Source organism: Fusarium vanettenii (assembly GCF_000151355.1).
Source record: "Fusarium vanettenii 77-13-4 chromosome 7 genomic scaffold NECHAsca_46_chr7_1_0, whole genome shotgun sequence".
NCBI lineage: Eukaryota > Fungi > Ascomycota > Sordariomycetes > Hypocreales > Nectriaceae > Fusarium > Fusarium vanettenii.
Genome location: NW_003315842.1, coordinates 118,588 through 144,453, shown reverse-complemented (window position 1 = coordinate 144,453; position 25,866 = coordinate 118,588). Strand labels below are relative to the sequence as shown.

The window sequence follows — 25,866 nt, the reverse complement described above, 5'->3', positions numbered from 1 at the left end:
TTGGATCTCCCGGGTGTCTGGATTCAGCCTGGCAGCTTCTCAAACTCGGACGAATCTTTGAAAGCGCATTTCCAACGGTGAGGCTCGGTTTCCTGCACCTCGGGGCTCTGGAGAACTTACACGTTGATTGAGGGTAGGATAACGTCCCCGTCGCTACTATCCGCTAGACAGGAACATAGCTGAGCAGATTAGGGTGTCTATCGCTCATCAATCGTCATTGATGGTCGCTCGAAACCTTCTTCGTCAAGTCGAAGGCCTAGAATTTGACGTTTGATGGGGGATGTTGCCCCAGACATCGACACCGACGAGGCGCAGGATGCCGACCCGCATCAACTTTTCGACGCTTGGCACTTGTAATGAACCGAAATTGCTTGAGTCTTGGGATAAAGACGGCCTGAATGAATTGAATGGACCCGTGAGCCCGGTATCAGCCCCTCCTCTATCAAGAACCGGCCCGGTGTTGTTGATAATGTCGGCGCGGACAAGTGCTAGCGCCGGAAAAACGCGACGCTCGGTCAGGTTTCGCTCCCCTATCCCCCAAGCCCCGAGCCATGTGACCAGGCATATGGTACAGTCGATGTGAAGAAGAATAGCAGACTTGACGAGAAATCTTTAGTTCTTCCGCATTGTTCATCACATTTTCCCCTGAAGCTACGAGTGCAGGCAGCCATGGCTCCATCCCTCCAGATCACCTTGCCCAATGGGATTGAGTATTCTCAGCCAACAGGACTTCTCATCGATAATGAGTTCATGGCAGCATCCGGAGACGCGTTCACAGTCATCAATCCCACGCGCGTGCCCTTCCTTGGTTTCTCTTGATAACAAACCTCGACTAACCTCCGAGACAGTACCGAGGAAGACATCGCCACTTTCACAGGGGCATCCGGTAACGATGTCAATGCTGCTGTTGCTGCGGCTCGGCGGGCATTTGAAGGTCCATGGTCGGAACTCCCGGCCGCTGAACGCGGAAACCTCCTCATGAAACTTGCAGGTCTCATCGATCGGGATCGTGAGCTTCTTGCGAGCATTGATGCGATGGATAATGGCAAGGTAAGAGAAAAATAACAACCATCCGTCCATCTTCTTCTTTCTAAAGGCTTTCCTCAGACGTTCTCTGCAGCTCTCAACATAGACATCGGTGCCTCTCACAACGTCTTCAAATATTATGCCGGCGCAGCAGACAAACTCAGTGGGAGCACGGTTGAAACGCATCCTTCCAAGTTTGCGTATGTACTGCGCGAGCCTCTTGGCGTCTGCGGACAGATTATCCCATGGTACGTTACCCGTACTGACATCTGGAATATGCATGCTAACAGATGTAGGAATTTCCCCTTCATGATGTTGGCCTGGAAGGTCGCCCCTGCTCTTGCTTGTGGCAACACAATCGTCCTGAAGCCCGCTGAACAGACGCCTCTCTCTGCACTGTATTTTGGTAAGCTCGTTGTTGAAGCCGGCTTCCCTCCTGGAGTGGTGAACATCGTGCCTGGTCTCGGAAGTGTCACTGGAGAGGCTCTCGCAGAACATATGGATGTTGATAAGATCGCCTTTACGGGAAGTACTATCACCGGAAGAGCCATAATGCGCTCTGCCGCATCTAATCTGAAGAACATCACCCTCGAGTGTGGTGGGAAGAACCCCAGTATCGTGTTTGACGATGCAGACCTCGATAACGCGGTGAAATGGTGCCACATGGGCATCATGGATAATCAAGGACAGACCTGCATCTCGACCTCGAGGATTTATGTCCAAGAAGAAGTCTACGATCGCTTCATTGAGAAATTTACAGAGGTCACTCGAAAGAAACACTTCCTTGGGGACCCCTTTGATGCAAACACCTGGCAGGGACCGCAGATCTCCAAGACGCAGTATGAGAAGGTGTTATCGTACATTGAAGAGGGAAAGAAGAGCGGCGCCCGCCTCGTCTACGGCGGCGCTACACATGGACAGAAGGGGTATTTTATTGAACCCACCATTTTTGCTGATGTGAGTTGACCCCCGACCTGCTTGGACGCTCAACTAACCATGACTTGTCGCAGACGACTGAGGATATGAAAATTGTTCAAGAAGAGATTTTCGGCCCTGTTGTCGCCATCTCCAAGTTCAAGACTTTCGATGAGGTGCTGGCCAAGGCGAACAACAGCTGCTACGGACTTTCTGCAGCAGTCTTTACGGAAAACATCACCAAGGGGCACAAAATGGCGAGAAGACTACAAGCTGGCATGGTCTTCTTGAATTCTTCGGGCGATACACACTACGGGGTTCCCTTTGGAGGGTATAAATCCTCCGGCATTGGCCGGGAGCTCGGGCAGTACGCCCTCGATGCATACACACAGACGAAGGCTGTGCATGTGAATCTGGGAGATTGAATGGGTTGGGTTCCTAGAACTCATATTTATAGATACAAATGCTATTCTTCGTTCAACGCTACAATGGCTTCGGGTTTGCTTTCTCTGCTGTTTGCGCAACCTGTCTTCATCCTTATCTGCTCATGGCAAGCTCCTCTGCTTGGGCTTCGTGATACAATAGTGGAGTGATGCCATCCCCAAAACGGAACGTAGACTCTATGAACAAGGTAAAAGGGAAACGATGTACATGCACAATAAACCCTCGCCGGTATCTTTTACCCGAAGAAACCAGCAGTGCGGTCGGTAATGCCCAGCTGGTATCCCATGGCGAAACCCCGTGAAGCCCACAGCTCCCCTCACATTTTCAAAGTTCAACAAGCTTCAAAGAAATACTCTACTTATAAGGCCCTCTATCTACCCGTCAAAGTATCATCATTATCTCCTTAACGCTAAGACGGTTCGAGAAGAGACTTCACAGCGGAGTAACTACAAGGTGATCTGAGTTGATGGGTGACAAATATGGCTAGCCAATGACAACACTACCTGGTCTTTCCCCCGTTGGCATTGTAACCTTGATTTAGGAGCAAGTGAACGGGGTTCCCACGGTACCGAGCTTGTAGGCATCGATGATGCTCTGGATGGTTGTGTAGGTTCCAGTAACGGTCATGAATGCCCCCAGAACAACCGTGAAAATGTGGAAGTAGCACAGCGCTTGCTTGACCTTGCTGGTTCCGCGTAGCTCCCAGTCCATATACAGACCCATAAAGGCGGGAATGATCAACTGTATAGGATGTTAGCAGCTGGAAAATCTCTCGAAGCCTTCAATGCGGAGCGGGAGGGTGAATCAACATACGCAAGTCGGAGCGCAGCAGAGCGAACCGATGAGGCCAATGAGATAGCTGAAGAAAGGCACGGCTCCAGCGATAATGAACGCAACGGTACTGATGCCGATAGTAGAGCCGCTAATTGATGTATCAGTAAATAGAGCTGGGATGACGTTTGAGGGGGAAGCGACATACAGCCAGACTGTCCAGTGGATCAAGCTGTGGTTTTGGAGATGCTCAGAATTTCGAAGGATGCGGACAAGCAGCTAATTATATTGTTAGCTGGGTAGGCTAAAGCGGGCTTAACAAGAGCAACTGACAAATTTGGCCGCAAGATGAACCCAAAGAGTCGAGGTCATGATGAAGCCTGGAATCGAGACGCCGTAGGCAATCTTCTCCAATGTTCCTCCAGCACTTCCCAACGATGGGCTGGCGACATACTGGCCACAGTACCTGCTCAGAAGTTAAACCCCGTATTCTAATGCCGTAAGCAAGAAAGACTTACATGTAAACAACCAGTGCGAAGGAGATGTAGCAGGCAACCAGGAAACCTTGCGAGGAAAAGAGGGCCTTGGTGAAGGACTTGGGAGTCTTCATCTCGGCAATCACTGGCATGAAGGTCGGCGTAGAGCCATAGCCCGCTACCATGTTCGTAAGCATGTGAGATTCTCCAAAGTTCACGAGGTATAGCTTACCGAAGAGGTTGATGGCGGCAACAAATCCAGGAATAAAAGTAGGCGCCCCGACGGCCAACACCTCCATATCGAATGAGCCTTCCTGGGGAGCGGCAGCAGGTCGATCAACCTGTGTAACGCCGACGACAACAATGAAGACGGCCGTGAAGATGGAAGCGAACCCAATCCATGTCAGGATGGCCAACTTGCCCAGAGTCTGGATACTGGCGACCAGTGCGGTACATATAGCGGCTACCAAGGTCCAGACCACAGTACAGACGTGTTTGCTCGAGAGAACCTGGAATCCCTGTGCCAGTCCTATAAAGCCCGAGCCAGTTGCCAGGCTTCGCAGGGTTAGCAAGAAGGTATCTTTCACCATTATAAGCTCCCAGGTATACATACATCCAAGTAAGAAGGAAAAGCCCTCCGGCAACTTCGCGAGCGATCGGTCCACCCATGAGTCCGGCAGCATCTGCAATATTATGAACGCCAGAATAGCGCATTCGGAAGGCATACATGATGTAGGCGTAGTCTTGGAATGGCGTTAGTGTCCATCGCGCAAAGGCTAGGGGCAACACGCGTCTCACGTACAGGTTGTCAAGGCGCCCCAGCAGACGAGGAGGATGATGCCAGGTCCGTAACCGACAATGCTGAATGCAGAAGGAATTGCCAAGACACCGGTGGCGAAGCAAAGCTTCGAGAGAATGATGGCAGTTCGAATCCTATCATCAGAGTCAGCGTTTCAGTTAGTCGAGCGCCAGGACGCGATGGGTGGCATCTAACCATCCAAGAGCACGGTATTCAGCCTGCTGGAAGACTTCGCCGCCATCCTCGATAACTTCGGTCTTCAGGTCCTCTCCTGACCCCCGACTAGGGCTACCCTTCTCGGGCGAATGCTGGATGGAATCTGTTGGGGAGGACGCCATGGCGAAGAGTTTGCAAGTCTTTCTCAGGGAGGACAGGACGGATGCTCGGGGCTGAGAAGATGATCAGTTGGCTCAGTCTGGATGAGACGAGGCCTTCGAGGAGGATGAAGCTTTATAGCCTGCTCACGAGAGGGGGGGCTGCCAATCTGTAGTATATCGGAGGGACGGACTGTCGAACTGATACGGAGATGGAGATCCCCATTGTCAAAATCTGCCATGGGTCTTGGTCTGGGCCTGGCATGAGATTCTGGGGTGCGTTTGGGGCATGTACACGACTCAAAGCTGGGGTTTGGTGGGTCTAGCCACCGCCAAAACCCGACGCGAGCTGATTTCCGTGCCCCCCAGGTCCCAATCACGCCGGGTTTGTCTTCGAGGTGGAGACGAGATAACGCATGCTGGTAATCCTAGAACAGAGCTAGTCCCTGTCATCTCGCCCGATACAGTATAGTACAAAATGTCCCTCTGGCCGGCTTGAGCTAGCCAATGTCCGACGCTAGCGAATTTCCGTGTAGGGGTTCCCCAAATGATGGCGCGGGGGACTGACCGACTCTCTGGTCAGTGGTCACCAAGGGCTTCCAGCAAGCCACGGGCGGTCGAGCTGATAGATGGCTTATGATCCGAGATGCGGACCATATTGATCACGCGGGAATTTTAAGGATAATCATTCTGGGATCAACTTGATTTTTCTGCTAAACTTTACGACTGATACTCACCGTATCAGGCCTTGCCAACCCCTCTAAACACGTACTCAATGCCCCCTATCTCGATCGTCTGACCCTCGATCCATCTACTATCCTGAGTCTCGATGGCCTCAGAGCCTTGTGTTGCAGTAGGAAGGCCAGCAATTGCCCCATCCTCGAACGTGAGCTTCCAAGCGTCCCCAATCACGTCCCGATCTTCTCTCCGGGCAGCAAAACCCCCTTGGGTCTTCTGGATGGCTAGAAATATGCCTCCGACCTTGCCAATGAAAGCAGACCCATCACTACTTTGAAGAATCCACGAAAGCTCCTCAGGAGATTTCTTCTGCGTGATGTCTCTCCAGATCTCTTCGTAATCAGTGGGGACGCCTCCCAGAGGATAGGTGCCAATCTCAAGATCATCTCCATTCGGCAACTTCTCGAAATGAGCGTCGTCTGGAATGGTCAGGTCGAGCGAGTCGATAATGTGAGTCCATCGAAAGGTAGCTGTTCGGCTGTGTTAGTCAACGATTCTAGCGGGATGGTAGGTAGCAAAGCGTACGGGGGTCTTCTTTGAGGACGATCCTCTCACCAGCTCGACTCCATTGGATCGCGCCAGAATCTTTGACCACGCGTAGGTCAATGAAGTATCCTCCAACATTGAGTGCCACAGTATCTGTATCTTCATAGGCGGCATCAGGGAGCCATCGGATGCTGATGCGTTGGACGGCTTGAGATGGCATGGTGGTAACAGTCGGTTGAATTTTGGGACGCAACAGATGCACAATGAACAAGAGATCTGGCGATGAATATCTACGGGAGACGTTCCAGATGGGGTACTGGAAGATGGAAGGATGTGAAAAGTAAACCTCCGCTGTCATGAACCCCTCCAAACGTTCCCCACATGTGGCCCAACCCCCAATTCCAGGAAATACAGCTGGCGTGCCTAGCTGCATCATTAGTGCCGGGGATTGGCGTCCGAGGATCGGAACATCGCTATCATACAGGGTGCTTCACCAGCTTGGTATCACGCGAGCATGATATCCGGCCCGGGGCAGTGTTGAGCTTACTCAAGGGGAAGATGGCCATACAAAAAGACGACGACGGCCGGGCCGGTGACAGTCCCATGTGTTCAAAAGACGCTCCCCACACCTGTAATCACCGCCAGACACCCGTCCCAGCCTAGCCATTTCTCAGTCTCTCTACCCTATGCCGACAGATCTCTCTAGCAGAACCATGAAGACACTGAGCCTGGTTGGCGCGTCCATTGACGATCTTCAGGCCGCCCTATCCTCAGGTAGCTTGACGAGCGTCGAGCTGGTTGCGCTATACCTCCGACGCGTCGCTCACTACGACTGTCACGGCCTGGCTCTTAACTCAATTCCGATTCTCAACCAATATGTTTTTGACGAAGCCGCAGCGTCCGACGATCGTCGAGCGAATGGACAGCCCATTGGTCGCCTTGAAGGTATCCCATACACCGTCAAGGATAGCTACAAGGTCAAAGGCATGACGGTCGCCAGCGGATCCCCAGCATTCAAGAACCTCATCGCCAACGAGGATGCCTTTACTGTCTCTGCTATTAGAGCCGAGGGGGGTGTCCTCATGGGCCGTACGAACATGCCGCCGATGGCGTATGGTGGAATGCAGCGAGGCATCTATGGACGTGCCGAGAGCCCATACAATCCCGCATGCTTGGCCGCTGCCTGGGCATCTGGTTCCTCCAACGGATCTGCAGTTTCGACGGCAGCTTCCATGGCAGCCTTTGGAATGGCCGAAGAGACAGTTTCTTCTGGTCGATCTCCTGCGTCGAACAATGCTCTCGTCGCGTACACGCCCTCAAGAGGGTGGCTTTCTATACGTGGCAACTGGCCCCTCTACCCGACTTGCGACGTAGTGGTGCCACATACTAGAACAATGAATGACTTGCTCAGGCTCCTCGAGGTCATCACAGCAAAGGACCCCTCAACTGGAGGCGATTTCTGGAGACATCAGCCGTTCATCAAACCGGCTGAGCCATGGGGACCGCTTGGTCCAACTGCAGAGCTGTTTCACAGCATTTCAGAGGCCGTCTCACTGAAAGGTCGACGCATCGCGGTCCCAGGTATGTACATTGGCGGGCCTGCACCGCATGGCGCTACAGATGTCTTCACGAGTGACGACGTCACGCAACTCTGGAAGCATGCGCGAACGGAGTTGGAGGCCCTGGGCGCCGAGATTGTCGTGGTTCCCGACTTCCCTGCTGTCACAGGATATGAGAACCCATCTTCACTTCCAGAGGGGTCTGCACGCCTGCCAGATGACTGGAACTGGTACGAGAGGGGTCCCATGGTCGCTCATGGATGGGAGGGCTTCCTACGCGATAACGCAGACCCCGGCCTGTCCAGTCTGTCTTGTGTTGACGAATTCAGCATCTTCCCGGATTCCATGCGAGCGCCAGTCGAGTTGAAGCATGTTCCGGCATCAAACTCGATTCATTGGGGAAAGCTCTACAAGTATACCTGTGAGACGTCTATATTTGAGACCAAAAATCTGGAGACTGCTGTCAATGCACTCGAAGCCATGCGCAAACAACTTGTGGATGATTATCTTGACAAGTATAAGTGCGACCTCTTCGTCTTCCCGTGCCAGGGTGATGTGGCAGCGGCGGACTCGGATATCGACCCAGACGCGGCTGCTCATGCATGGAAGAACGGAGTCTGGTACAGCCATGGAAATAGAGCCCTTCGCCACCTGGGCATCCCATCTGTGACGGTGCCGATGGGCATCATGACCAAGAAACAGATGCCTGTTGGTCTTACTTTTGCAGGCAGGGCATATGACGACGCGGATCTACTTAGATGGGCCAATGCTTTCGAGAAGCATACTCGGCTGCGCATCGAGCCTCCCCACACGCCAGCTCTGGACTCGGATGTGATCCAGCTGAAGGCCACGCCTGCAAGTCTGAGCAGACAAGTAAGACCGCGTCTCAGCGTAGAAAAATGTGAGGTTTCTCCTCAAGGAACGGACACCCTCTTGATCAAGATTCGGGGAACGCTGGAGGTTGGTGAAGATGTCCAAGGCGCAGTCAGTCCCGTGATAGAAGTCACGGTAAATGGCCAAGATATCCCGTCAGAGCAGATCCACATCACCAGCCACTCGACTTCGACCAGTTTCAAGGCAACGGCTTCCACATCTCGACCAGGGAGAAGAGAGACGCCAGAACAGACGATGGAGCCGGTGGCGAGGGATAAGACCATGGTAGTCGTTTTGGCTAGAGCTGCCGCCGGTAGCAGGCCCTCGGGGCTCCTAAGGCTTGTGTAGAAGAGTTATTTTATTAGAGAAACAGAACACAGAGCTAGAAACGGAATCCGCCGCGTTGCTTCTTCTAGGGGTGTCTTCTAAATGATCCTATGCACTCTCTCGTGAGGTAAATATAATATAAAATAATAAGAGTAGTTAATTAATTAATAGTAAAGAAGATATAGCTTTTAAAAGAGCTTAAAGCTCTTATTATTAAAGCCTATAAGAGTAATAATAAAAGTTTTACTTTATTATTACTAGCTCTATTTATTTATATATAAAATAAATTTATAGCTTAATATTTTTTAAATCCTACCTTAAATTATATTTTTAATTATTACTTTTTTTAAAAGAACAAAACTATTACAAGTTTTATTTCCTTACTCTAGCCCCTCGCGATAGCTATTACAATCACTAATTACTGCTGGCTTAGCTGCTTCGCTCCTGAGGGGGGTTAAAAGTCCCTTACCTGGCTTCGAACCCAGCGCCTCTGCAGGCAAGCTGCAATGCTAAGGCCTGCCCAGACAGTTAACCACTCCACCATCAGCGCGAGGCCTTGTCTTGTACGGAAAGAGTCGCGAGCAACAGTGGCCGGGGTATCCCATGCTGTAGTGCCTCAGGCAGATAGTTCTACGTATGCATGTGTTACTTGGCTACGCTGCTAAGAAGTGAGACATTTATTATCTTAGCGGAAGCAGGCGATACTTCTCAGGATCTGACCCTTTTTTTCGCTGGGAACACTTATAAGGATAAGGCAAGATGTGGCTGATCAATACTACGACACTCAAACTAGAGTCGGTCGTCGATTCCAAGCAGCACAAGTTCGCCATCCTCTCTCACACGTGGGGAGACGGCGAGGTCACCTTTCAGGATATACAAGATCTGGCCGTCGCGAGAGGAAAGCCCGGGGTTTCCAAGATCGAGGCGACCTGCAAAATTGCCCGCAACGCCAGACAGCTCAAGTACGCCTGGATCGATGCGTGCTGCATCGACAAGACTAGCAGCGCAGAGCTAAGCGAGGCCATCAATTCCATGTTCGCGTGGTACAGCGACGCAGAGGTGTGTCTCGTCTGGCTCTCTGACCTTGAGCCGATGCCGTGCCGTGCTAGCTTGAAGGACCAGATGGAGACGCTGGCCACGGCTCTCAGGAAGTGTAGATGGTTCACACGAGGCTGGACGCTTCAGGAGCTGATCGCACCACGACGAATGGAGTTTTTCGATAGGGAATGGACTTTTGTTGGAGCCAAGGCCGATCTCCACAGCGTCTTGTCCGCCACTACAGGCATCGAAGCGTCGGTGTTGTCCGACTGCTCGAGGCTTAGATATGTGCCTGTGGCGAGACGCATGTCGTGGGCCGCCAACCGCAAGACGACACGCATCGAGGACGAAGCCTACTGCCTGCTGGGTATCTTTGGCATCAACATGCCGCTAATCTATGGGGAGGGACAAAAAGCCTTTTTGCGTCTCCAGGAAGAGATTGCCAGGGAGAGCAATGACCTCAGTCTGTTCGTGTGGCAGCGCCAGCGTGGCAATGCGGTGAATACCATGCCAAAGCTCAGCGGCATCTTTGCGGAATCTCCCGTCGACTTTTTGACATGTGCCACTATCAAACGGCAGGATGATCAGTTCCATAACGATCACGAGTTCGCCATCACAAACAACGGGCTTCGCATTGAGGCTGCTCTCCATGAGGTTCCCAAAGGAGAGACGAACCTAACAGGTGACGAATATTATGGAATCCCCTTGGAGCATCACGCGTTGCTCAGTCTCGACTGCGTGGGAACAGAGGCCCACCCAGAAAAGAAACCAAGATGGTTATGGATTCGTCTCGCAAAGGTCGGGAGCACGTATGTCAGGGTCCAACCGTACGAGCTCTTCCACACCATGTCTCGACCAACCCTGCTCAGCCATGGGCCCAAGAGGCCCATATACATCCGAAAGACGTTCCAGTCAGCTGAGAATATGCGCATTCAATCATTTCACAATACTAAAATCGTTATCAAAGTCCTCGACGGTCTGAGCTACGAGATCGACTACCTCAACGCACGTCCAGCAATGTCATGCAGAGAAAATTACAACACTGGCGACTTAACCTTCGAGACTGGCGGGCAAGAGGGCTTCATCGGTACGCTCGTTTTTGATCTGGACCGGTATCGCCGGAAGCAACCTCGCCGGTATTTACTCGCCTGTGGTGTCCAGTGGAAGGAAGACTGTTGCCAGGCTTGGTGTACACTCTTTGACAGCAAGATAGCTGCGCAGTACGAACTATGTCATGTGATGGAGCGTGAATCCGATTCTACGATCGGCGAGGATGCGTGTTTAGCTAGCGTTAGGGACGCCATGTTGAGAGACCACTCTGACGCAACGGGTTGTTTTACTCAATATGACATGCCAACCTCCTCACCCTGGACAACAGGATCAGGCGGGATACGGCTGACAATGCAGCACGCAGCTCCAGACGCCGGAGTAGAAGCTGCTGACGAGTTACTGTAAGATGACGCGAGATTCTATTAGACTGAGATTTGTGAACTGATGTTACAAACAGGAAGACTTTTACTATATTACTGCGTAATATTGTTTTTGAGTAATATAGATCTCGGGGTAATATAAAGGAGACTTTTGTAGCTATAAATATAAGGCATTTATTATTTATGAAAACTATTTATGTAACTACTAATAGTATTTTTTATAAAAGATATAGTATTTATTTATATTATTAAATAATTAAAAACATAAATAAGAGTGCCTATTAATAATTAATATAATAAATAATATTTTTGAAATTTCTAAGACTTTTTTAAATAAAGATAAAATAAATAATAATAAATAGTAAAATAATTAATATTATACTAAAAGTCTCTAGTTAGTACTAATACTTAGCCTTTTTATTATACTAATTAATTAAATTATTATAATTTAAGTAATTTCTTAAAGAAAAGGCTTTAATTTAAATTATATGCATATAACATTGTTATTTAAGCTATGCCACTGCTCCAAAAGGTAGCAGTCTCTTCTCTTCTAATTGTTACAAGAGAAGGTCTTATCTCTAGCAATAGGGCTTCGGCAGGCCCAGGCCTCGCTGAAGGGTCGGCTTTGCATTTCCTTACAATGCGGTCCAACTGGCGCAACATTTCTGTCACGTGGGACCCACATCTCGCCATCGCCTAGTCGTGTAGTTGTCCGACATTGTATCATTCCAATCTTTCCATTGTCACCTACCAACTTGTCAGAACCCAGTCACACTCAATACCCTACGATGGTCTGAGTGGGACAGTAACGTGCTAGCAGTATCATGACGCACCATGATCTCTAACGCACGATCAAAAAGGCACCAGTCCGTCCCCGCTTGCTCAAGATGTCATCGACTCAAGCAAAAGGTGGGTAGCTACGCCATACCCTTGACCACTCCTTGGAACTTCACTCATACCCCCGTAGTGCGATAGGGGTACGCCCAGATGCCGCCGATGCATAGCTGCTGGGGCGGAATGCATGGCGGTCAACCGACAGACTGCGACTGAAATACCACGCAGGTGGGTTGCATCTCTAGGCCCGTCTCAAACCAAGTCCTTGACTAACATCGACCAGTCTGCTTCAGCATCTGGAACAGAGACTGGAAGAGCTCCAGCGTACCAAAAGTCTCCCCACCGTGGCCAGTGTTGGCACTGATGGTAACTGCTTGCATGCGGATTTCGACCAGAGTCATGCCAAGACTCTGGAAATGGTTACCCTATCCATGGCAGCCAACATGACGCCGGACCTGTTTGACTCGGACGCCAAGATTCAACATCGCGCCAAACTCTTCTACCCCTCAGAACGGCCACCTTTGAAGATTCCGGTCCGCGGCCTTTATTTCCATGATCAAACAAGAAGCGCCGGTAGAGCATATGCCTCACAGTTCTCTCATTTCAAGGCGACCAAGATCCCTATCCACGTGGCTCGGCGCCTGTTCAAGAACTACAAAGATGAGATCCTCCCCAGGTTCCCCTGCTTCATGGAAGAAGATCTCGATCACTATTTTGAATCCTTCTATGGCCATGGTACTCTCAGTCAACAACATACTACCGTGCCTAGCTTCATAGTCCCAATGATCCTGGCCATCAGCTCGCTTACATCAAACAGTCATGATTTCCCAAAAGTCGCAGCATTGAGCGAGTCACTGCACGCCGATGCACTAGACCACGCTCAGCTTCTCAAGAACTCTTCTGTCGAAAGCCTTCAGTGCCTGGTTCTTCTCATCCAACTGGGGCTTCTCCTCCCTCATACCGCCAACTGTTGGTTCGTCACAGGCGAAGCAATGCGCATGGCAGTTGGTCTGGGCCTGCACCAGGAACCAGACCCGTCCATTATCCCCGATCCAGCCCATGCCGAATTACGAAGGAGGCTCTTTTGGACGGTTCGACCTCATACCCAACCCTCTCCCTCCTAAGTTGACCATGCGTAGATCTACCAACTCGACCGAATCGTGGGCATTGCTGCTGGATGTCCTGTAGCTCTGAGTGATGCACACATTAGTGTTCACCTCCCATACAACGGCGGTGACCCTCATACGACTCCAGAATGGTTCGGTCTTCAGAGGTCGCATGACTTACGCGAGGCACAGTTTCTAATCCACACGCGCATCCGCATCCTCCAGTCCCAAATCCACGGTGTCCAGTTTTTCGATCAGCCTTTTCCCAACCACTTCGAGGACTATGATGCCTGGGTCCAGTCCATGATAGATCTCATCAAGAGTCTTGTGAACCAAGGAGCGACTGATGGGCTAGCACGCTCGCGTCTGGAGTCCGCGGCCTACCAGTGCGAGGTATTGCTTCATAGACCCTGCTCAAGGAACATGGCCGTCTCTGCATCCTCTTTGATAGCCGCCGCAACTGCGTCGATTCAGCTAATAACGTCACACATTCAAGCGGTTCGATCTGGCGGTTTCATCATGGCTTTTGAGTCGGCCAACAGTGCTTTCCAGGCTGGCATGGTGCTACTCTACGTTGTTCGCAACCACGCAGCAGAACTCGATGGCACGCCGATTCTCGTGTCCGGGCACGAAGCGTTGGATGCTCTCATAAAGCTCCTGGTAAATCTTACGTATCTGCATTCGTTGCAGGCCGAGTCTGTTTGCTGATCCCGGTAATAGGACGCGCTATCGATTCGTTGGCCTGCCGTAGCAGACACGGCACATTATATCCGAGAATTGGTCGATACATGCCGACGAAATCAGGTTGGCCAAGATGGTAGCGACTATGACATGAGCGTCCTTGAAGAGCTCGACTGCTTAGTGACCCAGCGTCGCGTGCACACCATACGGCATAGGAATATTCCGTTCCCTCCGCATGCCAAGCCTGGGCCCCAGTCAGACACGGCGAGTCAGACAAGTTGTGGGTTTCTGGATGACGATGACTGGTGGCGTGCATTCATTAATGACGACGTGGAGATGGATGGGAGTCCCCCTGTGCGTCACGAAGCTCTCGTTGATTTCACCTTGCCTGAAGCCAGAGTGACTCCTCCAGAGCCCCAGAACCCTGACAGGTTGACCTCAACTCCGGTTGCCGAGCTTGACAAAATCTTGGGCGCATTGCCATCCTGCAGCTTCTGTCGCGATCGCCGCATGAAATGTCACCAGCAGCTGCCGGCATGTAGGGAATGTCTTCGCGTATCGCGAGAATGCCTGATTTTTGATCCTGTCCAGGGGAGGAACGTATCTATGAGGTATGTATCCCAAACCGCCCAGTCATTCTTGAACAGATATTCAGGTGGACAATGATGTAGGCGCATCGGGTACCTCGTCGACAAGATCAAGCAGCTCTCTGAGGAGGCACTATCACAGGATCGCTCAGAAAACCCCAAACAAATGCTTCTAGATCCAACGGTTCTTGTTCCTTTGAATAAAGGGAAACTGGAATCAGCATCAGCAGCCCCCTCCAAACATACCTCCATGCTTTTCTTTGGCCGCTGGAGTTCCCTGGGCTGCCTTCGAAGTTTCCTGCGTCAAAAGGAAGCTCATGCATTGCCGAAAGATATTCATCGTGCCAACTACTTCTCTGCTCACCTTGTTGAAGGATCGGGCTCTCTCCCTGCTGCGCCTCCACCCATGTCTACGGCAATCAGTCTATTTCAGCTCTTTGCCCGGTCCGCAAACGTATTCTACCCGATCCTGCAACCAGCCAAGCTGGACGAAATCTTAACACAGTGCTATGTGAATGATGACCGCTGCTTACATTCTGATACCCGAGAATTCTTTTTTCTTGTTCTCGCCGTGTCCTCGCGTATTGGCCAAGTAGGCCAAGCGAACCCGTCCTCGCAAGCGGAGGCCTACTTTCGGAGTGCCATCTCCGAAATGAGCACGACATGCAATCATGCATCACGGGCCGAGAATGTTGCTCTCCTTCAGAGAACTCTTCTAATCTGCCTATATCTACTTCTCAGTCCAGGATCAGGCGACGTGTGGAGGCACCTTGGGTTTGCTATTCGTCACTTCTTCGACCTGGCGCATCGGCCATCCATGGAAGAGGATGAGTTCCACGATATTCTATGTACCCTGACGAGGACACTATACTGCCTAGAGAGGTAAGGATACTATGCTTTCCGCTTCGAGTGGAACTAGCAGAACTAATATTCTCGGCGTAGTCAGATATCCATCGCTTTTGGGCGACCAAGTTTGTTGAATATTGGCGATGCTCTTCGACAGGTGTGTGGTGGAAAGTGGCCATGGACATTTGACTAACGTCCTCATCGCAGGAACTGGCAAACAGGACAACAGATAATCTCGAGGAACAGATCTCGATATTTTCCTATCTTATGTCTTTGCAGATGTTGCAAATACACAGCACTCTCCTCGAGCACAACTCACAACCAATGAAGGGGGCCACTTCCATCTGTCGAAGCACCGCAGAGGAGGCGCGCGAGCACTGCCGAGGTCTCGACGAATGGCTTGTCCGCTGGAAGGAATTTGTCGAGACCGTTCCCGACGACAACGACGATGGCGTATCCAGGTCCGAACTCTCCGCCTGGGGCCAGTTCCATTACCACCTTGCTGTCTTCCGCGCATCTCTCCTCTGGCCGACGCCAGGTGGCAGGACAACGATTCTGTGCCGCGCCGTGGCCGACACCGGCCTTGAACTATTTCGGCATCAGCGGCTCTTCGCAAGGTTGTACTCCGGAGGGCGGAATGGGAGGCTGCCACCCTTGGTGTTCCCCCTGAGCTGGACAATGGGTCATGCTGTTCTCGGACTGGGGCTTTCTGCTATTTCTGGGGGGTTGACGTATGGAGACGAGGCGGAGAGGGCATCTTCGTTGAGCCGATGTTCCGGATTACTGGCTGTTCTGGAGGTCGACCCGGATTATCTCTTAGCTGGCCTGAGTTCTATCTTTGATAACTTGCGAGAATGATTATAGCTGATGTAAGGCCATATACTTCTGTTCAATACATTGATATGTAAGTAGGATAGAATATTCTACCACTGCCACAAGGGTTTATCATATACCAAGAACATTTGTTGGTCAGCTCATGTTTTGATAGAGGACAGGTACATCGCTATCTATACTATTTCCTCTTGTTCTTGGTCGACAATTATTTGTTCAGACCTCCAGACTTTGCATCAGACTTTGCCTCTACCTTGCTTTCAGCCTTTCCCTCACTTGCAAGTCGCCGCTTTCTTGCTTCATGTAGAGGGTACACACAAAGGCATGAAGCAAAAAGAATTGTGAGCCCATTCCACAACTGCGCACCTAAAAAGAGACAGCTATGAGTATTGATGACCAAAGCAATTAGAGTCCCAATGAGAACACCGAAGCCTGCTGCGCCGTACACGACTCCCATGCGAGTTCCAATGACTGCCAAAGACAGGCTGAGATATGGAATGATGAATACTGGTAATGTAGTCACAGCGCCAGAAAAGAATCCGTAGAGAACGAGAAAAGCAGCAAATCCGCCGAGGTTGTGGACAACGATCCAGCATAGCGCCAGGGTTCCAGCCACCGCTGAGTTGAACAACAAAATAGTTTCGGCGTAAAGGAGCTTATGATCTACCATTGTTGCTGGTATAATCCTTCCGAGGGCTTGAGCAGCATCTGGGACAGCCAGCATATAATACGCAAGGTCTTCAGGTTCGGGATGATCGAGTCCAACGAGGCTGAATGTGGGCGTAAGGATGTAGGGTACCAGGAAGCCTAGCCACATGAACAAAGAGGCCAAGACAAAGACAGCGAATGCTCTGTCCTTGATGGTAGACCTCTCGAACAGCTTCCGCGATGGCATTTTGACAGTCTGAACGCTTGGTTTGATGATAACGGCTGCGACGCTCAGGGTGAAGAGAGCGATGAATCCCATCGTTCGACAAGCCCAGCCGAAACCACCAGTATTGAGCAAGCGACGAACAACAATGGGATAGATGACACCACCGAAAGATCCACCGGCAGTTGCACAGCCAAGGGCGAGACCACGGTGAGAGGTGAAGTAAAGAGGAATCATGGCAACGCTGGGGATGTACAAGAATCCAGTGCATATGCCCCCGAGCACCCCCCCATGTCAACATGACTTGGTAGTATTGTGCTGCCAGGCTCAACATCATGAGTGCAAAAACAAGCATGAGAGATGAAGCGATCAAGATGGGGTAGAAATATCCTGTATCGAACAAAGGGCCTGAAACGACGCCGATGATAAGAATCAAGGACAGTTGAAGTGTTCCAATCCAGAATATCGAGGAAGAGGAGTGATGTCGAAGAAGAGTGGTCTCGTAATATGCCTGGAATACGCCAAAGCTGTTTGCGAGACCAAAGTTGTTGAAGTTGATGAGAAAGGAACCGAGGACCTGGAGCCAAGCGACAAGTCCGCCATCTGGAGGTGGCTGGCTTGACGTGGTGGGTTTCCAATAACGAAAGATTCCTCTGCCTTTCTTAGGTTCTTGGTCGGGTGACATATCGCCGCTTGGGGATGCCATGGTGAATGAGCGATGTTGGTGTGCGTCTTGTTGATACTTCGATAGCTATTACTATGCACAAGAGCCCAAGAGCAAGATTATATAAGTTATTAACACAATTGAGCTTGCCAGGCAATACGCAGCGACTGTCTCACACTCCAGCTGCTTAGTGGGGTTCACCAATACTAGGATGTGTTTTTGAATAACCATTTTCGGCAGTATGCTGGATGCTACTGGCTCACTAGATTCCAAAGAGTCATCCAATCAAGGCATGAATTTAATGAGATGATGTCGATCATCCGGTTGACTGGGTACAATTTTGAATTGCCGAAAGAAGAGAAAGACTCACGGCAGAAGCAAGCGGTTGGTCTTGGTGCTTGAGAGTCCATTGTTGATAGACACGATCAGCATGTTGCTATACCGCAAGATCCCTGACTCTATGGGTGCCCATGGATCTCCAAGCTAGTGACAAGACGTCAATAGAGGCAATGCATGATCCTCACGTCACTCGTGACTTCCTTTGGGGCAAGGATGGCGGTCAAAAGACACAGGCAGGTTGAATCAACATTCGAATCAGTCTTTAACTATCGAATAATGGCGAGTTTGAAGACATTCCGTACTCTAATTATCAAAATAGAAAGCCGTGTCTCCCTTGGTCTAGACCAAACTCATCTTTATGTCGCATTCTCCCTATTTCAAACCCATGGCCATCCGCTACAGCCTAGTTCATCATTCCACGGATACGAGTAAGATCAGCTTCGTTGGTTTGTAGATAGAACCATGCTATTTGAAGGGGATATATCAAGAATAGCGCAAGGTTAGCAGACTCTTGACCTTGAAGTACCTTCTCTGCGAATCTGCAAATATCCAAAGCCAAGAACTTGTAGGCAAAACTATCATCAGATTCAAGTTCTGTGCCCGTGTTCTCGTCTCCAATGAGAGCTACGCCCAGGAATTCGCAAGGCTGAACAAGACACAACAGCATGGCATAGGACAGTGCGAGGGCCACACAATCCATCGCATCATCTGGCGGGGATTGTGCGTCGTTATGATCTGAGCAAGGAATAAATCTCCATGGCACTGTTTGGAGCCAAGCGTGGAACCTATCAATGACAGACTGCACGCGCTGGCGTAAGAATCTAGTCGCGAACGAGTTTCGACGCGGACGCTGGCGAAGCTCGTCGTAATCGTAAACAATTCCAGGGGTCTGGGCAAAGATATCGTAAAGGAGGTCTATCCTCTCGGGTGCTTCACCCTCTGGAAGACATTGGGTGCTCTCCCATTGCGGCTGGTCGAGGAAGCAATGGCGGCGTTGATGTCCGGCAGAGAGAATCTTTGTCAGGTTAGTGCCATTATTCATACTGGTACTTTGATAGGGCGGGGCTCTTACTGCAAAGTACCATGCGAAACGCAAGATTTGTCTCTCATCAGGGTTTCGCCAAGCTCTGGGTCCTCGGAATTGCAGCCGGAGGTGTCAAAAGATGCATTGCAATATAACATCAGCGAGGACTTACCAGCCTGCCAGCTCCTTCATAATGCATGAGCCATGCACTTGTCTGGGAAAAGACCATATTCTCAAATACACAAAGACATAGAACGCTCATTATGGTTCCTAGCTCAGTCCCCGAGTTGCTAGTTGTGCTGAGATCGTTTTGAAGCTGCTTCAAGGCTTGCGAGTATAGATGTAGTCCTTGGACGCAAGCTTGCCTATCTCTGTTTGCCTTGCCAAAGTATGTTGATGCTACAGCTTGCACGCATAGCCGATGTACCTCGGAGCTGTGGTATTCAAGCAATCTTGGAAGTGCTCCTACCGGCACCAGTACACTGGAGCGAGGAACCACTGGCGAGAGCTTAGATAAGGTGTATGGAAGGAAGAAAGTGCTTCTCTGGGGCGATAGAGTTAGAATCTGCGATGTGGAAGCAGCGTCGTAGTTGGCAGTAGCTCCGATGGAAACCGGCCGTGTGTTAGTTGTCGGATTTGATGAACCGCTACTCTAAGAGAAGCGATCGCCCTCATCAACAAATTTCAGACGAGCATGGTACCCAGAACACGTAAGCCCCGCATTCTTGCAGCGCTGGCAATGAGGCTGTTGTTCATCTGGTGTCTCGTATCAACGTCAAGTCTGCTTAGCTGCCGAGTTGCTGGACTAACCGCACTTGACCTTGCGCTCAACACAGGTCCCGCATCTTCTAATGCGTCTGCCGTGACGAACCATATGGCAAGTTGAAAAACGTAGGTTGGAGAGCGAGAAACGGGTATTGATCGACCAGGGAACTGAGTTCGTAGGGCTGTCGTGACTGGCAGAGAAAGTCTCGACTGCAGGGAAACGAGGTTGAACGGGGGCCAAGCCTTGAAATACCAAGTACGGAAAGCGATCTGGCGCTAAGAATGCTCAATTTAGATCTAGACAGATTCCGTTAGTTTGGCTGTAGATCTTGAACGTGCTGTAAAGCCCTGGCACTAATAAAGTGCCACAGCCCCAAAAGGGGCAAGCATATGATGTCAGAGTTTTGATCGGATAACTCGATTGAGCCTTGCCCTGTGCTAGTTCCGCGACCTCTAGGCGGGTGACCGGCTACCCGGCACGTCTACATGAGACGTCATTTCTGGTTAGTAACGATTTCGATATGATGCTCACTCTGGGCTAAACACTCGGTGGTTTTCCATGAATATCAAGCTAGGCTACTTTACTCCTTCTTTTTTCCAACCATCACATACTTGCTGAACAGAATAGAACCAAGGCAATATGAGCTTTCAACTTGCGACATCCTATACACGGCCGTTACTCCGCCCACTCGTTATACCTCCTACTCATTCTGAACAAGTGTCGACAACTTTGCGTGTAGGCACACCATCGCAGCCATGGCGATCCTCGACACACATTTTCAACGGAACCGATGACCGTAGCGAGTCTGCTGCGTGGCCGCCATCAAAGTTTGGAGATGATGCTGCAGGCATCCCCAGCGATGAAGCATACAACATCCCATACGATGCGGCAAACAGCCAAGCTGGAAATGCAGAAGCATTCGAGCTGTTCGCCGACCAGAAAAAGAATCTGAAGGCCTCAAAGGTACCGCCACCTAGACTGGTTGCCAAGCGCTACATTCCGACAGACAAGGCAAACGGCTGTGGGCAGGGTGTAGCGCTACTCACCTTGACAGGCATGGGAGTACCCAAGGAGGCAAGTTGCACGGTTCTCAATGTTGCTTCAGCGGCAGGTAATTGACTGCTAACTAGATGTTTGAGCCCATGCTCGAGGACCTAGTTCCCCAACTACGAAAATCCGGTGTCAAAGTAGAAGAGATCTGGGCCGTGGATATGCCTCTAAGTGGTGAGACAGCCAAAGCCAACCCGATCGGCTACTTTTATGGTTCGCCCTCCTCCGTCCAACATCATCTTTCAGTATTGGAGCTAACCGCTGCACAGCCAACGAGAAAGATATTGCTCGAGATCTTCTCCTTTTCATCACGGCCTATCTCCCAAAATGCCCCGGCGGGGACCTCCCAAAGCATCTACAACCTCGCAGGCCGACATCCCAGCCCCGTCAACCCACGCGGCCAAACCTCCACGTCGTCGCACACAGCCTTGGTGCTCAAGCTGCCATGCTTGCATGTGTCCATGCCCCAACCGTATTCGAAAGCCTCACAGTAATTGACCCTGCTATGATTCCTGCTGGCAGGATCAACGACGCCATGGCCAAACTTCCCAAAGAAGTTCTCTGCCTTGGCCTGCCCGAGCGGTTTTCCGACCGCTTATCGGTGGAAAGCGAGCTCCGCAAAAACAAGCGAACCCGGGGTTGGGACGAGCGGGCAGTGCAAATGTTTGTGCAACATGGCGTCGTGCCGGACGAGAGCGGCATAGGATTCCGGCTGGCAGCTCATCCACGCCTCGAGTGGGCTCTGTACTACGACAAACAGACACTTGCGGAATGCTACCATCGATTGACAGACATCAAAGTTCCCTTTCAAGCGATTATGCCCGCCAGACCTTTCGCGGTGCCGCCCAAGATGTTTGAGGCGGATGTGCGGAAGTTGAAGCAAATGACCGAGGTTAGGTGGGTGGAGGGGACGACACATCAAATTGTGTACGAGAAGATGGGTGCATGTACGTATTTTGTGGCAGATTGGCTTACCAAGATAGCTGGCGAGGAAAAGGCTAGACTGTGAATGCTGGTATAAGTTCGGTGAACTTGAGCTTCTTAGTTATACGAGTAACATACCTTGAAAGATACTTGTTAGTGACCTGTGGCGTTTCAAGATATAGCTTCGGCGTATCCATATCAGTTCCCGAGCATACTGGATTTATTACCATCCTGGTACCCTCGTAACCTTGACATACGGCCCGCCTGCAAGTTGAGCCATCAATGCTTCATCTTGCAGCTCGAACTCGAAACATCGAATCCACTCAGTACATAAACACGCTAGTTCAGCTCTGGAAAAACCCTGACTCATGCACCTCCGTGGTCCGTGTAGGACGACAAGAAACCGCATTTGCTTATAATTTTCAGACACGACGTTCCTATAGGAAAGAGCAAGAAGCCTGACTAGTTCCCAAACAAAGAAATCCATAGCTCACTCCCCATGGCGTCTTCTCCTACAGACCCAAGGGCTTTCCCACCTTGATACGTCAAAGAGTCACCGAGAATGTCAAACCCATTCAGGCTGCTTGATGTCAGGTCGGCCTCGTTGCCATCCAAGCCCTCCTCATCACATGTCTCTTGAATTTCCATTTCACCAAGTCTCACACACAGCGCGTCGAGAATAATCTCCGACTGCTTACCAACAATGTCAGCTTGTTCCATGTCTCCAATGTCTCGTAGAAGGTTCTCGAGGCAAATACAAGCGCAAGCAATCTCGTCATGACCAGCCCCAAATTCATCCTTGCTCCAGGTAAGCCAAGCGTCATAAAGTTCAACAGCCTGTACAAAATCCCCTTGATCAACAGCTGCTACTGCCAGCATGTGCAGATAAGAAGGGCGGGACCAAGGAGCAATTTCTGTGATAATACGCTCTAGATCATCGTATCGCTGATGAATAGCATAGAAGGTAGAAAGCCCTCGCTTCAGACACACGGTCTCGGGGCTTGAAGTGTGCGTGTAGTTCTCCCATGTGGTAATGTCCTTTTGAAACAGCTCCTCAGCAAGGTTGAAATCGACCAGTCCGTCCAGTGTCTGGCATCTGATATTGCCGTTACGGGCCCTCACGGCCTCAAACATCAGCTCACTGTCGTCGTTGGACTGCTCTGCGATGAAGCTACTATAACAGTTGATGAGAGGTTTCCAGTTCAGCCTGATCTCGTCATGATCCATAGCCAAAAATTCTCTCCAAAGGGCAGTAAAGGGATGTGCTGTTGAGTGTATTGTTTCGGACATCTTGGAAGCGTACCCAATCATCTTCCTTGCCAAGTCTGGGTAATGTTGAAGTTGAATGAAAATGGGATAGATGGAGAAGAAGAGACGGATGCTGCCAGCAGACAAGAGAGCTTTGTATTGTCCAAAGCAAATCTGGACCAGTCGAAACCCTTGTTGGTTTTGTTCCCTCTGAAGGAATCGAAGGGCATCGTCGAATATATTTGCCCAATCAATAACTTGATCAAGTTCCACTCGCCCCCTTTCGTCGAGGTCATCGCTCCAGCGGCCACTTTCGAAGTTGTCAGCGACATAGTCTCGCAGACATCTCATACACTTTTCGGTTCTTGCATGAGCATCCGAGGCTGACAACAGGAGGGTCTGTGGCGGAGTTGTCTGTAGCCACGTGAATCTGGAACCCAAAGGTTTCTCGGTATCTAGATCCGTCTCATTATTCGAACGTTGTCCTCGATGACTAGCCGTATAACGTCTCTTTTCGAACGACTGCACGGGCGAGGGAGTTCGGCAAGCAACCACAGCTGCCATAAGTCGCTGTGCAGAAGGAGACAGGGGACCACCGTTGGCAGCCGTTGAAATCCGGTCTTTGTTCTGCTTCGATGTTCGGTTGATGTATGCCTGGAGCTTCTTTGAGTCGACTTTGTTGCCTCTGATGTACATGCTTGAGGCCTTTTGGGTGGCGTCGCGCTCTGCCTTCTGATGAAGCAGCGCTTGGACTTGCTTAGCTCTGAAATGCTTTTGCAATCCCCATTTGCTGATGTGAGACTTGTACATCCTGATACTTGAACATGGGTTAGCGAACAATGTCGACCTTCAACAGCCCTTAGGGACACTGACGTTGCGAAGAACTTGTGCTTGTCCTCCATGATTTTCATCATTTCTTTGAGCGTGTGGTTTTTGTATAGCTCAACGATCGTTACTCGATGAGACTGCCACATCTCTGGCGTTGCCCATTGACGTTGACCACTACTAGTGGTGGGAAACCCTAGAGGAACCTCCATGGCAAAAGGATGATCAATCCAGTCGATCCCAGGTTGCGAAATCGATGGTTTCAGAGAACAAGGGATCAATAAGAGAAGGAAAGAACGTCAGGGATTGGAAAGAAGAGTAAAACCGGAGTCTGCGCAGGCCCAATGCGAATGAAGCGATGAGGGGGTAAGGCTATGAAGATTGAGGCTGCAAAGGTTGGGAAAAATCCCAAGATAAATACCCTGGTCATCGAGGAGGCTCAGCCAGCTTACTAAACATAGATGGCACAAAAGACCCTCGCATTCTCAAAGAGGGCGGAGTGTGAGGTGTGCTTATTGGCCGACAAAAGACCCTCGCATATGTCATGTGTTGGTGTTGCACCTTGGCGACTGGTGTGGCCCAAGCAAACGGGCACCATGATTCGCCGCGTGTTTTGGTTATGAACTGGTTGTCTGGCCTCTTGAGATATGCTCAAGGAGGACTACGACCCCTACACCATCTATACCGCCATTACTTCAAGGCTAGTGATTGGCTCCTACTGGTGCATGTTCAGATAGACCGAAAAGGGCAATGAGAGGCACTGGCACAGCTGGCTCAAAAGACCCTCGCACACAAAAAGAGGGTGATGTAGCTGGCGAGAAGGGAAGGCCACGATGAAAGCGATATTCTAACAGGTCGGCTACATTGACAGATGTGTATCTCTCAGCAGAAGCCTTTCCTGCATGGTTCTATTGTGAGCCACCCTGTGAATATTTGCGCACCAGAGGGATGGCAGCCCGTTGCCTCATCCCAACCCATTTTTGGATATAAATCGAACCGATTGTTCATCGTCGTCTTCTCTTCCCGTCTCCTTACACTCATTGTCTTCAAATTACCTTTTCATCGACACGTTATTCTCCTCTATCGCTTATCTGCAATTCTGAACTTTTTGGCGATTGCGCTCGCCTCATCTACTGTCATGGATCCCTCCCCCGCTCACACCGAGTTGTCTGCTACCCGTGGTCAAGAGTACGCTTATGTTTTCCCTTGAAATGCCATAAGGGGAGGCTAACTAACTTATTCTCTATATAGACTTAAGACGGAAGGCTCCATGCTCGAAGCATATATACATGATATATCCTCTTTTCAAGACCACTTGGTTCAAATCTCAATGGGCATCACCAAGCCCACGACCGAGTCCACCTGCGCCAATGTCTATGACAAGACTTTGAAGTCTTCAACAAGATCAACATGAACTTCAAAAAGAGTTTGTAGCTCTCACATTGGTTTTCCGAGGTGGTGGCCCAAAGACCATGTTAGCTTGTTCCTTCTGTCATTTTTGTAAGAGTAGGAAACACAAATAGACACCGGCAACGCTAGTCATTGTGTTGCAATTCTCTGTCCAACCGACTCTCTTGAGATTCGCCCAAATAGCCTCTGATACAATACAAGCATTCCAGCCATACCGAGCCATCGCTCTCCACCAATTGGAGGCCACTGTTTGTTCACTAAGTTAGGGGAAACGTACTGCCGAAGAATAAAAGGCATCCTCTCAGCAGGCTGGTGCAATGAATCCTGGTTAGTACGATATAATCGAAACTTCAGGTGGGCAATAAGAGATTCATTATTGAGTTTCGGTCTCTTGACTTTGCTTCCCGTTTTGGTGCTATTACAGGAACTGTGATCATGTTTAATGAAATACGATCTACATAAACTAAACTCTCCGTACATTATCAAAGAAAATCTCGTCTGACCAGGTTACAATTCCTCCTCTATAAGTCAACCAGTTCTCGGTGATGCTCAACTTCTCGTCCACCTGCTATTTTCCCCTTACAGAGTATGTCCCCATCGTGATAGAGGTATCCCATTCGGCTCAAAGGAGGTTGACCAGTGGTAGCCCAGAGCTTTCACCTTG

At 50.3% G+C, this 25,866-nt stretch overlaps 9 protein-coding genes across 9 annotated transcripts; 4 read left to right on the top strand and 5 right to left on the bottom strand.

Annotated features, from left to right (window-relative positions):
• Positions 1–669: 669 nt before the first annotated feature.
• NECHADRAFT_44403 (uncharacterized protein) lies at positions 670–2,366 on the top strand (the record flags this gene model as incomplete). The annotated part of the gene is made up of 5 exons (XM_003041458.1): positions 670–795; positions 856–1,050; positions 1,108–1,274; positions 1,323–1,983; positions 2,037–2,366. 5 exons carry the CDS (start codon positions 670–672, stop codon positions 2,364–2,366), a joined length of 1,479 nt encoding a protein of 492 aa, XP_003041504.1.
• A 556-nt stretch (positions 2,367–2,922) lies between these two features.
• Positions 2,923–4,769, bottom strand: NECHADRAFT_44322 (uncharacterized protein; the record flags this gene model as incomplete). The annotated part of the gene is made up of 9 exons (XM_003041425.1): positions 2,923–3,126; positions 3,199–3,307; positions 3,365–3,435; positions 3,490–3,625; positions 3,675–3,810; positions 3,865–4,187; positions 4,246–4,375; positions 4,435–4,565; positions 4,627–4,769. 9 exons carry the CDS (start codon positions 4,767–4,769, stop codon positions 2,923–2,925), a joined length of 1,383 nt encoding a protein of 460 aa, XP_003041471.1.
• A 717-nt stretch (positions 4,770–5,486) lies between these two features.
• Positions 5,487–6,189, bottom strand: NECHADRAFT_82221 (uncharacterized protein; the record flags this gene model as incomplete). The annotated part of the gene is made up of 2 exons (XM_003041424.1): positions 5,487–5,953; positions 6,009–6,189. 2 exons carry the CDS (start codon positions 6,187–6,189, stop codon positions 5,487–5,489), a joined length of 648 nt encoding a protein of 215 aa, XP_003041470.1.
• Positions 6,190–6,688: 499 nt separating this feature from the next.
• NECHADRAFT_22173 (uncharacterized protein) lies at positions 6,689–8,548 on the top strand (the record flags this gene model as incomplete). Its single annotated transcript, XM_003041457.1, has 1 exon — positions 6,689–8,548. A coding segment is annotated over one exon (1,860 nt), but the record flags the coding sequence as incomplete, so codon positions are not given.
• Positions 8,549–9,487: 939 nt separating this feature from the next.
• NECHADRAFT_44368 (uncharacterized protein) lies at positions 9,488–10,402 on the top strand (the record flags this gene model as incomplete). Its single annotated transcript, XM_003041456.1, has 1 exon — positions 9,488–10,402. A coding segment is annotated over one exon (915 nt), but the record flags the coding sequence as incomplete, so codon positions are not given.
• A 5,887-nt stretch (positions 10,403–16,289) lies between these two features.
• Positions 16,290–17,658, bottom strand: NECHADRAFT_82218 (uncharacterized protein; the record flags this gene model as incomplete). The annotated part of the gene is made up of 2 exons (XM_003041423.1): positions 16,290–17,196; positions 17,252–17,658. 2 exons carry the CDS (start codon positions 17,656–17,658, stop codon positions 16,290–16,292), a joined length of 1,314 nt encoding a protein of 437 aa, XP_003041469.1.
• A 700-nt stretch (positions 17,659–18,358) lies between these two features.
• On the bottom strand, positions 18,359–19,735 carry NECHADRAFT_94769 (uncharacterized protein; the record flags this gene model as incomplete). The annotated part of the gene is made up of 4 exons (XM_003041422.1): positions 18,359–18,970; positions 19,028–19,060; positions 19,152–19,378; positions 19,681–19,735. The coding sequence occupies 4 exons, from the start codon at positions 19,733–19,735 to the stop codon at positions 18,359–18,361; spliced, it is 927 nt and encodes a 308-aa protein (XP_003041468.1).
• A 649-nt stretch (positions 19,736–20,384) lies between these two features.
• Positions 20,385–21,804, top strand: NECHADRAFT_82216 (uncharacterized protein; the record flags this gene model as incomplete). Its single annotated transcript, XM_003041455.1, has 4 exons — positions 20,385–20,856; positions 20,904–21,008; positions 21,065–21,742; positions 21,779–21,804. 4 exons carry the CDS (start codon positions 20,385–20,387, stop codon positions 21,802–21,804), a joined length of 1,281 nt encoding a protein of 426 aa, XP_003041501.1.
• A 281-nt stretch (positions 21,805–22,085) lies between these two features.
• NECHADRAFT_82215 (uncharacterized protein) lies at positions 22,086–24,004 on the bottom strand (the record flags this gene model as incomplete). The annotated part of the gene is made up of 3 exons (XM_003041421.1): positions 22,086–22,156; positions 22,214–23,784; positions 23,841–24,004. 3 exons carry the CDS (start codon positions 24,002–24,004, stop codon positions 22,086–22,088), a joined length of 1,806 nt encoding a protein of 601 aa, XP_003041467.1.
• Between the last annotated feature and the right edge of the window lie 1,862 nt (positions 24,005–25,866).